This window comes from Sinohyriopsis cumingii, chromosome 5 (assembly GCF_028554795.1).
Source record: "Sinohyriopsis cumingii isolate HCF-2022 chromosome 5, ASM2855479v2, whole genome shotgun sequence".
Taxonomy (NCBI): Eukaryota; Metazoa; Mollusca; class Bivalvia; order Unionida; family Unionidae; genus Sinohyriopsis; species Sinohyriopsis cumingii.
In genome coordinates, this window is record NC_142965.1 from 93,060,559 (window position 1) to 93,078,470 (window position 17,912).

General features: G+C 42.8%; 1 protein-coding gene across 1 annotated transcript in view; it reads left to right on the plus strand.

The window, feature by feature from the left end:
* The window catches only part of LOC149799772 (uncharacterized), a 74,466-nt gene extending 57,149 nt beyond the window's left edge, over window positions 1-17,317 (plus strand). Inside the window, exons 7-8 of the mRNA XM_089959160.1 lie at window positions 15,690-15,829; window positions 16,545-17,317. Coding sequence (XP_089815286.1) covers window positions 15,690-15,829; window positions 16,545-16,658 — 254 coding nt within the window. The 3' untranslated portion in view covers window positions 16,659-17,317. The remainder of the gene's footprint in view (window positions 1-15,689; window positions 15,830-16,544) is intronic.
* The last annotated feature ends 595 nt before the right edge of the window (window positions 17,318-17,912 follow it).

A 17,912-nucleotide genomic window follows, 5' to 3' on the forward strand; every position in this document is an offset into this window, starting at 1 on the left:
GCAAACGATCCATCAGTTCTAAACTTTTGTTTTCTATGATTCTGTTTCTTCGTTCTATAAATCCGTCATTGTTTATTTTGGCTGTTGCATCTTTTTCGGTTGTTTCAAACTGGCCTGCTTCGTCAGCTTCCCATAGCACACAGGCATTGAGATGAGTGTTCTTGGCGTCTATTCCGTACGTCAAGAGATTTTCCAGGTACGCTCGATAAGGGTAAGTATCCATGCTGCTGCTGACCAGTTTGTTGTTCAAGTACAAGTCCACTGAGCTGAACAAGGAATGCATGAAATTGTTGATGGGAGCTATTGCCTCATCGCCATCTAGGGGCGAATTGTCCTCATCGACAACTTTGACTTTCAAGTACAAGCTACTGCTATTCAGATCGATGTAATCTTCGGGCTGTCCTTTGATTTCAAACTCGATGGGAGCTGAGGCTGTCAATGAGGAGACGGGGTGAAATTCCACCCACTGGGATTCTTGCATGGTCATCATGGTGGGGGGCATGGCAAACAGATCCAGTTCCGTCTTGGAACAAGCGCAAGACTCTCGGTGCATCATTTTTTTCTGTGTTTCAATAATCGAAAACGTCTAAGTCTCGAACGGTTCTTCTTTTCTTGTTCTTTCTCGCTTGAAGTCTGGTGAAAGGGTGTTTTCTTCGTCGTCTCTTTCTGCCTTGTCCTTGCTGAATGCCTGACTCTGTAGCGTGCAGGGCATTTATAGGTGTGTCTCGTCGGCCTAAAATGTCTTTGCCCGTTTGTAGCAAGACATTTTTGCCAGCCCTCATGAAGGCTTCTTTAGGGTTTTGTTTGTCGATGATGACATTTTGGAGAAATTCTTTGCCTTGCGTCAGTGCCGCATCTTTCAAGGCGTGCAATCCGCGTGTCACCATCGGTTTCAACACCGAAGCCACCGAACGAAAGGCCGATTTTAACATATCTCCTAAACCGTGTCCTCGCTGTCGTGCAACCCCTCGGTACACTGGATACATGACTTACGAGTCGTGAGAAAACCGTTTTCGAAAATGGAGTTTCACCGTGACCTTTCCTTTGGTGAATGGAATATTTTGTCCCAAATCTCCTTTTATAGCAATGTTGACCGTGTCCAAATACGACTTGCTGACAGGCAAATAGTGAGGATGGACAAATTCGCGGTGGACGTGGTAAGTGTTTCCACCTTCCTCGTCAGTGGCCGTGGCAGAATTTACTTTCAAAGGAATGACACGCAGTAATGGTACGGAGGTGTGTCCCACTACGTTGTACTCCACCACATCGGAGTACACGAAGATCAAATTCAGTCCTTGGTTCAGTTCTACCGGGTAACGAAAATACCTTGCAAAATGCATGTCGTTCTCAATGTCTGCCATTTTAATTTTTTGGGTCTGCTTATCCGTGACCAAATTGAGGTCTCCACCCAAAATGTCATACAATTCAGGGCAAAATTTAATACGTATACTTTTTTCCTCACTTTGAAATTTGATGAGCAGACGGTGAGACTGTTTGTGGTACTCGATGGTGACATGTTTACCTTCTTTGGTCAGAACTTTGTCAAAGGTTGCATAGAATTTGTCAGCGATGGCTTCCATCAGATGTTGACCACTAAAATAATGGCCTGAGTTAATTTTAAAGCGATAAACGAAAAGAGGAGGAGGAGGAGAAGAAGAGTCACTGCTGCGGTGTAATAGGTCCTTTGCAAAATGTGAGGTATGTTGAGGACTGCCCGTCATCTTTTGCTGCAGTGCTGGGTCCAGAATTTCGACGTCAAAAGTGTTTTGAGTTTCAGTGATGTTTTTGATTTGTGTTGGGTGAATGATTTCCACTAAAGCCACTTCCCAATGGGCTTCGTGATCTTAGGGGATGGCCTGAGGTAATTTGGCCGTGTAACAGCACAACGTGTTGTGGGGAAACACTTCCATTGAACTGTCACTGGGTCACTGGGTAAGGTTAAGTAAAATTGGTTTTGGTGACTCATAATTCCAGAGTTCTGTGGCTGTCCGAGGGGTTACTGGACGTCAGAGGCGTGTCTCCGCCCAAAATGGGGTTCTGGTCGTGGTTGGAGTGGTGACTGGCACTGGCACTGGACACAAGGTTCCCGTGGTTCCCGTTCGAGGAGAATTTCAGGGAAGGATTGGGAAGCAGGTAACCGATGCAACTGCTCAATAAAATGGTCCACAATTGTTTGTCTCATTGTTGCAAACTCAAATTGGCAATGGCTGCCCCGATGACACAATACACCACGAAGATTTGGCAGAAAAAGACGATTTGCGTTTTAGGCACACGTTCTCCACACCACACCCACAAGGGTTGTTTTTGTAAATCTTGCACAGAAGAACTAGGTGAAGAAGGAGTGGTCGACGTAGCTGCGTCTGCTGTGTGAAAGGGCATGATGGTCACTTCTTTTTATAGTCGATGACTTGCGATGCGTCGATCCAAGAATCAAAACTGGGTGGATATCCTTTCCAACGTACTTTGACTTCTTTGACACGTCGTTTGCCCACTTTACGGGTTCTGCGTTCGAGAATGCTTTCGATGTCGTACACGTCGTCTTCTTTTTTGGTGACACGTTGTAACTCGGGCAAATAAAACGTTCCTTTGAGCACTTCTCCGTTCATGTCTTCCAATTTATAGACGGCAGGATGACGACCATGCACTCGTCCAGTGACGCGAAACAATTCGGTCGTCCAGTTAGGTAAGTAGCCTTTGTCGAAAGTGCGTTTGGTTTTGCCAATGCGCACCCAATCTCCTACGACCAACTCTCCACTTTTCTTGGGGATAGCCCTCGTCGGGGACGTACCGAACAGGCGCTCAAACACCAGCACTTCGTTGTCGGGAGTCACGTCTTGTGGGGCACGTCCGATGCTTCGATGGTAAGATTGGTTGTACGCTTGCACCAGGTGAGGTAAGATGTCGATGTACTTCAGAGTGTGGTGATGCGTAAAATATTTCCACATGCGTTCTTTCAAAGTGCGTTGAAAACGTTCCACGATGCTGTCTTTGGTTTCGGGATTCTCGGTGGTAAAAAAATGAATGTCACGTTTCTTTAATTCTTTTTGGAAAGCTTGGTTCAGAAATTCGGTGCCTTTGTCCGTTTGCCATCGAAGAGGGTGACGACCGCTTTGTTTCAACACCCGTTGCAGGGCTCGCACTAACTCGTTGCTCGATTTGAAGTCAAGGGCACGACCCAGGCAAATTTGGAAAAGACGTCGATGACACAAAACAAATATTTGTAGCCACGATTGTAGCTGGCCAAATGAGAGACATCGGCTAAATCGGCTTGCCATTGATGATCGATGCCTTCCACTCAGGTGCGACTTCTGGCAAACTTGCGTCGAATGGGTTTGTGCAAAGTGTAGGTAGCTTGTTCTTGTAACCATCGTTGCACTTGAGGTAAACGGACACTTTTCAGTCGCGTTTTGGCAGCATGATACAATTTTTGAACTCCTGCGTAACCTGCAGGATGCGAGGGATCGTAGTAAATGCTGGCTAAGACTTTTTCCATTTTTTTGTGTTGATTGGTGTCTTAATAAGGCACCCACTCTTGGAAGAGGCTACTCTTTTTCTCTTGGGGTATTTTCTTGGATTGCAATGCTTTGCGTGTATGAACGGCAATAGGTGTTGAAGAGGAGGAGGAGGATGTCTGAGCGGGGGATATTGGTTCTTGTTTCACTTCTGTCTTCACTTCTGTCTTCACTTTCTTTTTCTCTTGTGATGAAGAAGGGGTGGCCATCATCTTTTTAATCCATCCAATTCTGGAGGTAGGTGGTGTTGTTAACTTGCGTACTTTTTCTGGTGGAGTTTGAAACCCTTCTTCTTCTTCTTCTTTTCCTTTTTCTGTCTTGGTCACTGGTAGTGGTGGAACTGGTACTGGTACTGGTACTGGTGATGGTGCTGGACTTTTCATCAAGGTCTTAAAATCTTTCAGAGTGGGTAGAGCTGTTTCGTCTAAAGCTTTCTGGTGAAAGAGTTGAGTGGTTGCAAGAGTTGACCGTACTTTTGCGATTTTTCTGTTTCGGACAAATCTTGGCGATCCATCAAGGATTGCAATTCGTGTTGTAACTGGGACATCTCGCTCAAATTGGGATTGGGAGGTAAATGCGGGGTGCGTTGTTCTTGCCACCGATGGTATTCTATCCATCGTTTGTAAGGCACTAAAGCTAGTTTTCGTCCTTCCATGGGGTTGTCAGGGGTCGATTCTGAGATCTTGGGACTTCCGAAGGCCTTTTTATCTTGCTCTTCTTTTTTTGACGCATGGGAATTTTCTTTCGAACCATTTGGCGAAGAACGTGACGATGCTTGCTTAAGCATTGTTTCTGGTGCTTGGACAAAGGGATCGTGCCTTTCAAAACGTTCAAACAACATTCGCACACGGTATCGATGACCTCTTTGGAGGCCGTTTGAATGAGTTTTTTTCGTAGGGGTGGAGAAGCTTTGGACAGGACAGATAACAGGTCCCCATGTTTGGCTAAACGTGGTGGCAGTCCTTTCCTTTTCTTTCCTTGGGGTTTTCTGGAGGGTGACATCTTTGAGTCTTTAGGAGCACCAAAAAACAATGATACCCTACTCGGTCACAAGCCTGTTTTATACTGGAACGCGTCGCCACTGATTGTCTTTACGGCGTATCAGTTTGAGGACAGGCATGACACGTCGTACAGGGGTACGTAACGGACTAAATCGAGCCAGTTCTTGCTTGGACAAATCCAGTAAACTTTGTAACATGCCCGATCTTTCATGGACTTTGATTTTGGGGGAAGGTACTTTGTGAGCAGCAGCCACTGCCACTAAATTGGAGGGTCCTGCCACTGGGGAAGTTCTTTTGGGGGTCATCAACGGAGATGTTCTTGGTGTGATCAACGTCTCCAAGTACTTTTCAGTTCCTGGTGTCATCAACGGAGAAGTGGACAAACGTGAGGATGCCGGTGACGTAGTCACCGCCGTAGCAGGTCGTGGTTTGCCAGTGTAAGGTTGCGTCCGGGTCGAAGTGCCTCTCTTGCGACTAATTTTCTTCTGTGGACTTTTCTTTTTCTTGGGGCTTCTTTTCTTTTTCCGGGGTGGTGTCTGGTAAGAGGAGGGTCCCGCCACTGGAGAAGTTCTTCTCTTTGGGGACCTGGTCTTTTTCTTTTTCTTCTTGGGGCTTCGTTGGACTTTTGTCTTGGGGATAACTTTGGGGGCATTAGGATCCCATCTTAAGAGAGAGCGAATGATGACCCCTCCTAGAGTACCGCTCCCTCCAGGTTTCAAAATGATTTGGTTTTTGGTTTGAGTGTCGATGCGGGGATCGGCCAGTTGGACCAAAGCGACTTTGTTTCGATCGAAAAGCGTTTGGTTTGATGAGGAATCTGAATGATTCCTTGGAGTATTTGACGTGCCGTCACCGTGAACCATCGTAAGACTTCTTTGAGACTAGCTTCTAAGACACGAGCTCGTGTTTGTGGATCTTTTTCTCGACTGATGCCATACAAGGCACGAATCAATTTGACGGGAAGATGCGACTGAAGGGACGTCATGTTCACACTGTGTGCGAGACAGACAAAAAAGGGTCTGAGGTTTTTATAGATTTTTTATGGGGAGTGAAATGAAGTCGAGGACGGAGACGTGTAAAGGACAGGCCCTCCGTCTTGGCACCAGTGGTGAAACAAGTGGGTACGAAATCGCAAATCCTCGGGAGTCGTAGGTTTCAAATCGACGAGTAAATAGGCGTGTGGAGTTTGAGTGGCATCGTCGTACGCCTGAGTCAGCCAAGGCGTTCCTAACTGTTTGGCTAAGACTTGCACTTGCGATTTATCTCGAGGGTTTTTAAACAAGACCACGTAATGCGCATTGAGACTGATGGTGCGATGGGCTTTACTTTGTTGAAACAAATTTTGGGTGATGTAAACGACACTGGCATTACGGTGATGCCCTTTGCGCGTGAACCACAATTTAATTTCTTCTTCGTCTTCTCCTAACATGTCGTCGAAAATGACCAAATGGGTTTGACGGGAGTCAGAGACGATGCCGTCGTCTTCTATAGGAATGCCTTCCACAAACACGATGGAATCGCCTTGACTTTCTCGCAAGAGGCTGTACGCCGATTGCCACTCTTTGTAACACCACACGATCCGTTGAGGTGGCCGATCGATCAAATGATGTTTATGTTCGATCAAACGTTTGACGAATTCGGTTTTGCCTGAACCGCTAGGTCCAGCAATGAGCATGTTAAAGGGATGGCGAAGATACAAAGCCTCCCAACTGGCACGATCTAAGTGTTCGTCGATGACTTTGACAGTAGAGGAAGAGGGAGCAGAGACAGCAGAGGTAGCCGTTGTGTGAGAAATGTCACTTGTGACACGAAAAACGAACAAGACAAGAGTTTATATACTTTTTCAGAACACGTTTATTGAATGTTTTTTTCAAACATGAATACGAAAGACAAAAATACATAAAAGCCAAAGGCTTAAGTACAAGGATAAAAGGCAAATGATAACCATGAACGTGGAATAAAAACAAGTGTCTGTACAACATGTTTTGGGTAATGTTCTAACCAGTTCTATAGTAGGGGGTAAGGTCACACAAGTGTCCTCCCGAAAGAGTCTTTCAGGTCTGTCCACGACAGTCCTGTCCTGGGTGACGGGTTCTTCTGGCACCGTCACTAACACGGGTTGAAAAGTAACTTTTTTCCTTGAACAACTCTCGTGCATACTGGGCCGCTTCTTGGGTCCAAGCCTCAAAACCCCATTCTTTCCAGGCACGGACATCTGTCCAATGGGGATGTAAGTCACAAGCTACACACACATCGTCATACACGTCTTGGGTAGCTAAAAGTTCACGAATCTTTTTTTCCTGTTGAGGTCGAGAAGTATCCAGATGAAAACGCAAGGCTTTGAGCAAAAGGAGTTTTTCGTGACCATTTAAGGCCATTGAGGTGGTAAGTACTGATCGTAAAGAGTCCACAGAGAATCGGCTGGTAAACGAAATCCCAGAAAACAAGTCACTAAGACACACACCACTTGTCGTCCCAAATTGAATGGATAAAATTCTTGTAATAATTGATGGTAATGATCCACGGTTTGAATATGGTCATTGAGTTCCTTCCACGGAATCTGTTGAATGATATGTGACATAACCCGTGGCATGGCAACTTGATTTTATAGTCTCTTTGTTTCGGAAGCAATAAAGGTAATTTCTAACCAAACACGTTCGTTCTCCAGTAGGGAATTTAAATGTTACATACTGTAACTGAAACGTCAGAGTTTGTCTAGATGTTTCGTCTTTTTCTAAGCAGATTCCATGTAACAAATGTTGGTAATCCTTTAACTCGTCTTCCTCAATACGTTGCAGTAAGTGAATCTCGAAGTAACCAAAATTACGAACGTCTAGTCCACCATCATCATCATCATTCATACACTGAAAGTGTTCAACAAGGTCTGACCACTGAAAACATTTCTGACGAATCAGTTCTCTTATACCATTCAGGTACCAGTGGTTAAAGATCTGGTGACGTAACGGATGCAATTGTTCTTTACGTTTCACTTGTATTTTCACCAGCTCTCGGTAAATCCTTTCTCTCAACTCCTCAGGCAAACCCAAAATGTTTTCTTGTAAAGTATTCATAAGTATATACACTGTTTTTGGAATCGTTGGGTGGTGGCCAATAGCCTCGTTTAACTTTGTGCCTAATGTAATATCCACTCATAATCAGTCTTCTTGTACTTTGGAACATAGCATAATTTAAAAACGGACGAATCACTTTGAGTTTGCGTTTCACTTGTATTTTGATCAGTTCTCGGTAAATGCGTTCTCTCAACTCCACAGGCAAAGCACGAATGTTCTCTAGCAAAGTATCCATGAATAGGTCATACTAAATCCTCTTTGGTCTGACACAAGAAATGTACTGTTTGCACAAACATGGTTTTACTTCAGTGTCGAATTTAAATCGTTCAGTCACTAATTTGCACATTACAATTCGTTCAGAAGTTTCCTCTTTCACCAAGTTGACACAGTGTTCAAGATGTTGCTAATTCGTTAACTCTTCCTCTGGAATTCGATGCAGTACGTTTACAATGATGTAGGTAGAATCGCCCATACCAAGCCAATCCTTTTTAAAACTAGAGGATCGTTGATCAATGTCTGTCCGATGGAACACTTTCAATTGAATCAATCCTTGTATAGCCTTCAGGTACCAGTGGTTCAAACACCGGTGACGTAACGGATGCAATTGTTCTTTACGTTTCACTTGCATTTTGACCAGCTCTCGGTAAATGCGTTCTCTCAACTCCACAGGCAAAGCACGAATGTTCTCTTGTAAAGTATCCATGAACAGATGATGGTAAGAAGTTACTTCAATGTCGCGGTCCCACTAAGGGTAAGTAATGACAATTCGGTGACCATCGAGCATGTTCTACGTAGGCCGAATCTTGCGGTTCCCAGTGGTGAAGTGACACACCGCAACTGAAGCACTTGACTTTATCTCCTTCGCCCAAGTAGAAAAATCCGGCTCTGGCTAATTTTTCGGGGGTCGGTCCTCCCAGATACTTAGGCCATTTTCCTTTGAACGATTGAAGACGATTTTCAAAGTCGCAGTATTCCGACAAACGCACAGGGAACGAATATTCGTCTTTCACAGGTTCGTTTCGATGAGGGTTGAGTGACATGGGTAGGAGTTTGCTCAGGGCTGGATGACATCCGTAGGGGGGTAGACGTGAAGGTGAACATTCCCCTTTAAAACGAAACCCAGTAAAATGTCCAAGAGGACGAGAGGCATCACTTTCGCATCCCACAGGTTTGACACGCACAGCATCACTTTCCATGATAGGGGTAGGGACACTAAAGTTCCCATGATGCTTTACGGCATCGCTCAGGTCACAAGGTACAGCATCGTACCCATCGCAAGGCTCACAATCGCATTCCACTTCCGAAGCTTCACACTTGAATTGTGCCTTTCTAAACAACTTGTTCTGTGTTTCTCTGAAAGTATTCATCTTGTTCGCTCGGTCTTGGTAGTCACAATGAACTATCGATCTTGCCTAGGGTTCCTTTTTATATACAGACCAATACCGACGTGACCGTACGGCAACGTAAAGTGATTGGGAAGTCGCACTCGCTTCTGGTACACGATTTGATAGACTTTATCCAGGGGTCGACTAACGATGTGGTGAGTGGGTAAACGTACAATTTTGTTCGGTTGATAGGTGGTCACTTTAAAGTTTTCATCCTCTCCCGATTGCAAGGCTTCTTTCAATACCCCAAAGTTGACCACTCGACTGGTACGATGATTCAGAGTCAGTCCTTTCACTTTGCACGTCGTGTGCACTTCTCCTTGTTTGTCCCGGTATTCGTAGCCGTAATTTTTGGGGCCACCACTGACGAAACTTAGAATCTTGTCGTCGGGATGCTCGTCTGTCCAGGCTCCTAAACGGTCTCCTTCGATGTCAGGGTGATGTTGAATCGGGTGATGGATGTAAATGCAACTGTCCGTGTCAAAGTACAGGACGCGTTCTCCTAACAGTTCTAAAGCTTCGTACAATTTTAAGCGAGCATGGGCTGTCAAGTAAGCCGCAATGATGACATTTCCAAAAGGGTCGTCTTGTACAAAGTCCAGATCTTCTTCGTAATTGACCAAGATTAAATCCTCGCGAACGACGTCCACGTGTTTCATGTATTTGGTTTTGTCGTGAATCATCTGGAAGTAGCGGGAAGGTTGTGTCAAATATTCCGTCTTGGGTAAACACGGTCGTTGTGCCATTTTACCCCACAAGCAATTTAACATCACTTTGGCAAACGATCGCCTGCCTTCGTTTTTCTCGATGTGGTCTAAAGTGATGCCTTCTTGTTCGTAGTATTTCTCTTTGAATTTTATTTGGTCTTCGGGATTGTGACACCAGGAAGGATAGCCGCTGGCTTCTTGCTTCAGTTTCAAAAAGGCATCCACGTAGTCGGCGAAAATACCTTTCTGAGTAGGGTCACACTTGTGGTATTGTTGTGTCTTAGGAAAGTGACAAATTTCGTACACTTCTAACAGTTGGTATCCCATGTCCAGAGCTTTGAACAATTCTACGCTGACCCAGGTTCCCGTCAAGGCCCGTTCTTCCTGGCTCTGCTGACAAGGTTGGTCTTGGTTGCACGTTTCGGCACAAGTACGGCACAAGGGAAACATCAGTTTGCCTTGACAATGGTGAGGTAAGACGGGATGGTATAGGTTCGTGGGAGGCAAAACTTTGCACTTGATCAAGCCTTCGTATTGTCGAATGTTTTTCAGGTCGATGTGTTCCGTCAGCAATTGCGGGTGCCCTACGGGAAAAGGACAATATTTGCACACGTAGGGATACAGCGAACACACGTCCAAATATTTGATTTCTTCTCCTTTCTCTTCGTCGGCTTGGTACAGCAAACAGGTGGCATTGGTCCTTCCTCCGTACAAACTATCCCTCGGGTTCAGCGGGTCCATGAACTGGTAACTTTCCACGAGGCGTTTAAACTCGGGATCGGTTTTCATACGGTGATCGTACTCGTGTTCCCACATTTCCGCCACTTGGTATCCTTGCTGTTCTAACTTTAGGCGCCGCTGACATGTGTCCTGTTACAAGTCTTCCATGGTCCGTTGTAAAAACTGATTTTTAGTGTCACGGTCAGGGTAGCAGACGGGACATCCGTGAAATAAGCAGCCGTTAAACTCGTACACGATCTTGGGGTTATCTAAGTCCCAGCCATCTACCGAATACGTTCCGATGGTCTTTTCGCCTCCTCCGTTGCGGGCATGCTGAATCCATTTATCTTCCTTGTCGCACAAGTAATGTAACCAACGTAGGGCTTTGACCGAGTATTGACGCTTGACATAGTGGGTCGTTTGAGGACTGATGACAGCCACGGTGTTTTCAGGCATAAATCGTTGGCGGTACACTAAGGAACACGCTTTGGCAATGGTGCAAGCTTCTTTCAAAGGATCGACCCCTCCGTGTTCCATGAACAGTTCTCGAAATTTTCCACAGCAACGTCGTAAAATGTCCACGTCGGAACGACAATACTTTAACATTTCTTCCTGAAAGTCGAAAGGGTCAGAGGCATGAGCCTGGTGCCAAGCGTAGAAATCTTCTCGTTGTTCGGTACGCATGTTGTCAGGGTCGTAATAGTGAGCCTCAGGTAAATGGGGTAGAACGGCGTGTTGATTGGCTTCCGTATTGAAAAAGTGTGGAAAGTACCCTTTAGCCATTTCTGTCATTCCAAACGTTTTAGGCATTCAACTCAAAGGCATGGCCAAATAGCTCATCGAATCTTTAAACTGTACTTGTCCCACTTGCATGAAAATGATTTTGGCTCCGTTCAAAGTCACTTTAGGACGCTCGGTGCCTTCTTCCGTATAGTACCTCAAAAGAAACTGTCCATCGTATCCGGAGAAATTGTGAGCCATCACCGTGGCATGACGATGACAATCTCCGTAACGTTCGATGTCCTCTTGGCTCCACGTCTTGTCGACGGGGTCTAAAACCCATTGGGCAAAATCGGCTAACGTGTTCGGTCCCCGAAAGATTTTTTCACGCCCTCCAGGAATCTTGCTGCAGTGAGGGCAATGACTGAAGATAGGTTCTTGAATGCACTTCTCGCACGCTCGATGAGCCACGCAGAAATTAGGAATGTGAATGCCGGTCTCTTGCATGCATTCGAAATCGAAAAAGATGAAATTGCCTTTCTTCTTGTGACCGTCCTCTTTATCTGGTGGGGGTTGGTATTTTTGCACGTAGCATTGGTGTTCCAAGTCCACGATGTGGTGACAAATGTGACATTTTTTCTTTCCTCGACATACGTGTGCCTTGGCATTATTAGTAAGTATGCCTTGTCTACACGCAGGGCACAATATCAGCAGTTGACAAGCGCATTTCTTCTGTGAACCTTGCGTCTTCAAGTGTTGTTGGTAACAGGTAGGGCTGACAAACGTGCGCAGACAAGTTGAACAAGGCACTGGTTCTTCGCTCAGACAGGGTGGAGAGGCCAAACATCCTCCGCATTTCGATCCACAATGTTTGTGTTGCTCTCGATTATTATAACCATAGTCACATTTCTCACAATAATAACCGTATCCCAGGAATCCAGTGATACTGGTAATGGTATCGAAATGCTCATCGTGATGATAAAGGTGAATGTATTTTCCGTCCTTAAAATCTTGGCCTCGAAACAACAGAGGCCCGCGCATTTCTTGAGGGTGCACTTTCAAGGTGTAGCGTGGAGCTAGGGCATCTTGCAATTTTTGCATCTCAGGAATGCCACAGGGTGTGTCTTTGGACAGGCCAGATTGTTGCAACATGAGTTCTGCTTCGTTTCGTTGTTTGGCTCGGTCCGATTGTTGAATAGTTTTCCAGGCTCTTTTCCATTCTACCGTGTCGTTCTTGTCGGCATAGGTTCGTCCCACCACGATGGCACGGGCTAAACACATCTGGTCTTGAGGGTTGTGAATTCGGACGAGTCTCTTTTTGGTGTTGCGAAGGTCGTCCACCAATAACATCGTTTTGCGTTGTCCGGTCCCTTGAGGAGGAGAGAAGTGAGCCATTTTCAGTGTGGCTTTACCATCGGTGATGTCAAACTGGTCATTAGATTGTTGTACGTGTTGAATCTTGTCCATGACTTTGGAAGGGGTTAGTTCTGCGGGTCTGCTAAACTCGATCCAAACAGGGGATTTCAAACCGTCGTGATCTATGGATAGTGTCAAGCGATCGTCTTCTTTGGCTTGACATTGTCGCTTGAGTGCGGTGAGCAAAGAATCCCACATCTCTGTGATGAACCCTTGTGCTTTCTCCAAGGGTACGTCGGCCTTGAAATCTTTAAACTTCACCGTGTAGGTGTAAGCCGTGGTTCTAAATTTTCTAGAGGAGCGCTTTTCCGTCTCTCGAATGGAATAGTATTTTTCAGGGTTGACTAAGGGTGGTGAACCTGGTTTAGAGGTTTCAAATTCAGGTTCACTCATGTCCTCTTCAAAATCACAAGCATGAATTTGTGCCAAGATTTCAGCCCTGGTACGAGGCGAAAGATCACGTTTCTGCCTCTTACTTTCTTCTTCTTCTTCTTTCTTCTCGAATGAATGGGATCGTTTCATCTTGAGTGCAAAACGTCAAATGACTCAAGTGTAAACACCATAGACTAATTTATAGTCATGGCAGACCAGCATATATAAAAGGGTGCGTGTCTTGTTCTTTCAATATTCATTTCACTCTCAAGCCTAGCACAACGATGGAAGAGACTAACCAAATCGAACGTTTCGTCAGAGCTTTGCGAGGGGTCATTAGAAAATTCTCTTCAGACCAGCCGACGGACTACTCTCCTTCCTTTCGAGATAAAAGTCAAGATACTTGCTATATCTGTCAGAAGAAAGGGCATTGGTCTTCAGAGTGTCCAGACCGTCAAAAAAGAAAAGAAACAGGGGCTAAAAAAGACAAAAGTCAAGATACCTGTTATTATTGTAAAGAAAAAGGACATTGGTCTCCAGATTGCCCAAAAAAGAAACAAGAGGAGTCAGAAGAAAAGAAGGATTCTTCAAAAGAAGAGAGGGATTCTTCAGAGGAAGAAGAGGAAGAAAGAAGACAATTCTATTTACAAGAGGCAAAGAAACAGGAGAAGAAAAGAAGAAGGGAAGAAAATGAGGAAAAAACGGTGAAGAAATTCAAAAAACCGAGAGACTAAAGATTTAGAAATAAGAAGTCAATGAACCTTTTATTAAAGTGTTGTGTTGTGAATTAGATTGTAAAAAAAATGGATAAAAAGAATAAATGAATGATATAAGGTAAGTGTCTTTGAGTTTTGATTTTAAAATAAGAAAGTAAACTCATGCACTCATACACAGAAACGTACTACAAGGGTAAAAGGGGTGGGGGTTTTTTTTGATTGATCGGCAAATTGAAATTGTAATTCTTTTCGAGAAACGTGGGTGGCCCTGAAAAGGGCCTTTTTTCTTTATGGTGTAGTTTAAGCAATCAACTTTAACTGTCTTAAGCCTTTGCCACGGCCAAGGCCTACTTCTGGACTGCGTAATGTTGATGATGATGATTGGGTTGAAATCACTAAGGTGGTACGGTAGGCTTAGTCTCAGGGTTGACGTGTTTAGCTCGGGAAGGTCGTATTCTCTTCGGTCGTAATAAAGAAGTCTGATACATTTGTTTCAGACTTCTTAACTCCGCTAAAATGTCCAACAGTACCGTGACCGTTTGATTTTCACCCTCCTGTTTCTTTGCTGCTACTTCTTCTTGCTGTTGTTGCTGTTGTTTTTTTCTTACCTCTTCTTCTTGCTGCTGTTGCTGTAGGAGAAAAGCTTGTTCCGCTTCCTTTTGTCGTTGTATAAATTTCTCCAATTCTTCTTTCTGTCTCTGTCTAAAATTCTCCACTTGCGGTAATGAAGAAGGTAACGAAGGTTCCGGAACAAATTCTTGCGAGGAGAGAAAATCCACAAAATCCCAATTCACCTCTTCTGAAAGTTCCCTTGGGCGGTCTCCACTGCTGGTGCACCCCAATGGATCGTTTTCTGAGTTTCCGTCATGTTGAATCACTGTCGCATAGATTGACTGCACACAAGCGCTAGCGAATCTATATAGACCACGTGACGTCACAGACTGCTCTCTTCGGATTGGATGCGGGCTGACTGAATTTTGTAACGCGTGTTGGGATTGGTGAATGAACTCAATCCGTTTCAATCCTTTCTGTCCCTATAAATAAGCGCAGTTCACTGCATTGATTCACCTGTTCTCGGAGCCTCAAGATGTGGACCGACGTTCAATCTTCAACCCTTGTGTCAACAATGATGTTCAGGACGGACATGCTCATGTATGTCCGGTCCAAGTGGACTGTTGTTGATAGGACAGATACTAGTCTATGGATGAGGAGAGTTTATATAGAAAGACAAGGATGTCTCAAGAGGGTACTTGTGTATGGACCGGCAGTTAGAAGGAGTTTAAGAAGAAGAAGAAGATGTGACAGATGCCATCAATGTTAATATTAATATTAACATAAACCCAAAGGCCCTTTTCAGGGCCAGCCATATTTCTCGAAAAGAGATAGCCTTTCAATTGCCTACCCCTTTTTTAAATTTAAATTTAAATTTAAATTTAAATTTAAATTTAAAAATAATTTTTAAAAAAAAATCCCCATGTTCAATTTCCCTTGACGCTATACAGTCCCACCCTGTTTAAATTCCCTTGACGCTAAACCGTCCCACGATTTTTCTCCATGTTAATTTCCCTTGACGCTAATCTGACCCACGATTTTTCTCCATGTTAAATTTCCCTTGACGCTAATCTGTCCCAGGGGTCTCTGTAATGCTAATTCCCATTGACGCTAATGCATCCCACCTTACTACTCCTATGTCAGGTGGTGCTATTACTGGCATAGTCAAAGAGAGGCCATAACCCATGATAATTTAATGGCATGCATTTGTTCTAGTTCTGAGTATTTGCATTATCTGAAAAGAAATACACTTTGCATTAGTGAACATCTCTATAGGAAAGAGCTTGCTGTATGAGTAGTGCAAATGCTATTCTAAACAATACTGTCTATAAAAATAATGATATAATCATTAGCAAAGATTACCATGAAAATGCTAATCAAGGAAAATCACTAATGTGGAAATAATTTATTACCAGCAATCTCACAACACACCACACCCCTGCACTGTGTTGAATGATTGACATGTAATAAAACTAATCAAGGTAAATATAATGTAATGGGGAAATTTCATGCTTCAGCTAAATCAGTTCCCCAAGTGGCAATCAGATGGCTACTTCAGCAAGATGTTGTTGCCTCAGTGATAATTGGTGCCACCTCAGTGAAACAGCTAGATGACAACATGGGGGCATCAGCAGGATGGGAACTCTCCAAAGAGGAGGTAAGAACAGTCTTCATTTATGCTCAGGAAAAATGGTTATTAGAGAAAAATTTAATTATAGAAAACATTGTTTGACAAAAATAAAAAAATATTATGTCATGCTAGTTTTATTACAATAATTTTTAATTGTTTGATCGTACAAGAAAGTCGGTATGTATATGAGGAACCATTCCATGTTGAGTGATAAAATATGTAGTGTTACATGTCTAATTTGTGAGTTTCTTATAGATATGTATTCTGTATTTTGGAACAATTCAGGTGGCAAAGTTATAAGAAACTATTTAGACTTCTGAGACCAGGTGCACATTAAATAATCATTATATTATTTTATTTTATTTTCTGAGAGTGTTTTATTATTGACCAACATTCCAGAAGTTAATTTATTATTTTGTGTAGTAATAATTTTCATTTTTTAGCCTATGCACATATATACACATGCACATATGCATATTATTTAGTTACATTTTTGTAATCTGTAGCAATATTTTTCATGTGTATCTATCTATTTATATATATATATATATATATATATATATATATATATATATATATATATATATATATATATATATATATATATATATATATATATATATATATATATGTCTACGTGTGTGTGTCCATATCATGACAAAATTGAATTATTTTATATTTGACAAAAGACTGAATAGTTATGGTATAGAGACTGTCCTGAGTCACTTTTTTGTCATTGCAGGTGGCAGAACTAGACGCAGCAAGTCCCAGAATGTCATGCTACCCATATGAGATGATATGGAGATTGAATGGTCCCGATAGATTCAATGAATTCAACCGATCCATCAAAATATAGGCAGCTTCTCTTTGATATTCAGAGACTTGTATTCTCAATTTAGTCTCAGCTATTCTAAGCTGAAAAAATATTGGTCAAATAGCGGGACTTTTTTCTAAACTTGTCGTTATACAATTTTGTTTCTTTATTTTTTAACATTTGGCATATATCAGTTATATTCAAGAGATGAAAAGGGAGTTTTAAATTTTAAAAAATTCTATCACATTTTCTATCATATTTTGAGAATGTTTTCTAACACAATGTCATATACAATTAGAGGTGTTGACATTTTTTACAAATATCGTAAATCTATTTGATTTTGTTTGCTTTCTCCAGCTGAGATTTACCAACCCCAACTACCTCCTACTCCCAACGCATCTTGAGAGTGGGTGGGTTCTGTCCAATGTTGGCACTACATAGGTTTGTTAAGCCAATAATTATGATACAAACCTGAAGGAAAAACAATATATCATTAGGGTCAAGCTGTATGTGAATTTTAGAGGAGTTGTATATTCTCAATTTGGACAGAAGAAGAAGAAGTAGAGGCTTTGCAAGAAATGCGGTATATATAATGACATCTCATGTGTGGTATGCATCATGATCCCTGTTTCTGCTTGCTTTTTATTAATTAGTTTAAATCAAGCAAACATAAATGCAGAATAAATTTCATTCAATTTGAATTGTATATTTGGAGTTTTGTAATACACCATACACCACACAGTTTGAGATTGACATTAAATTTTACACATGAAAATTCTGCCATCCAGACATCCAAAATGGTCAAGACAGTGACCATCTTGAAAATCGTGTCACTACTTTCTTTGAATGGATAGTGCTCTTATCATAGGGTTTTCACTGAATAACATTGTGTCTAGTTGGTAATCAATGAAACTTTTGCAGATCTGACATACCAATATGGCCACCATTGCATTGTGAATATCTTATTAATTGCTACTCCTTCTGAATGGGTGGCTAATATGGCTATCACAGCAATATGGCTTGGCGCTCAGCATTAAGAGGTTAGTGTTAGGATTGATCAGCCTTGTGTCAGGATAATGTGACTTGGTTGGACATCATGCTACATGTCTGCGGCATGATGCCCCAGTGCTAGACATCACTATAAACTGTCATACTGCAGACATGGTAGCAATATGACTGAAATATTGTTAAAGCTACGTTAAAGACCCAAATCACACACACACAATATGGTTATCACAACATCTAATATGGACATCTTGTTTTTGCTCAGAAATATCATAGATTGTTTCAATACTC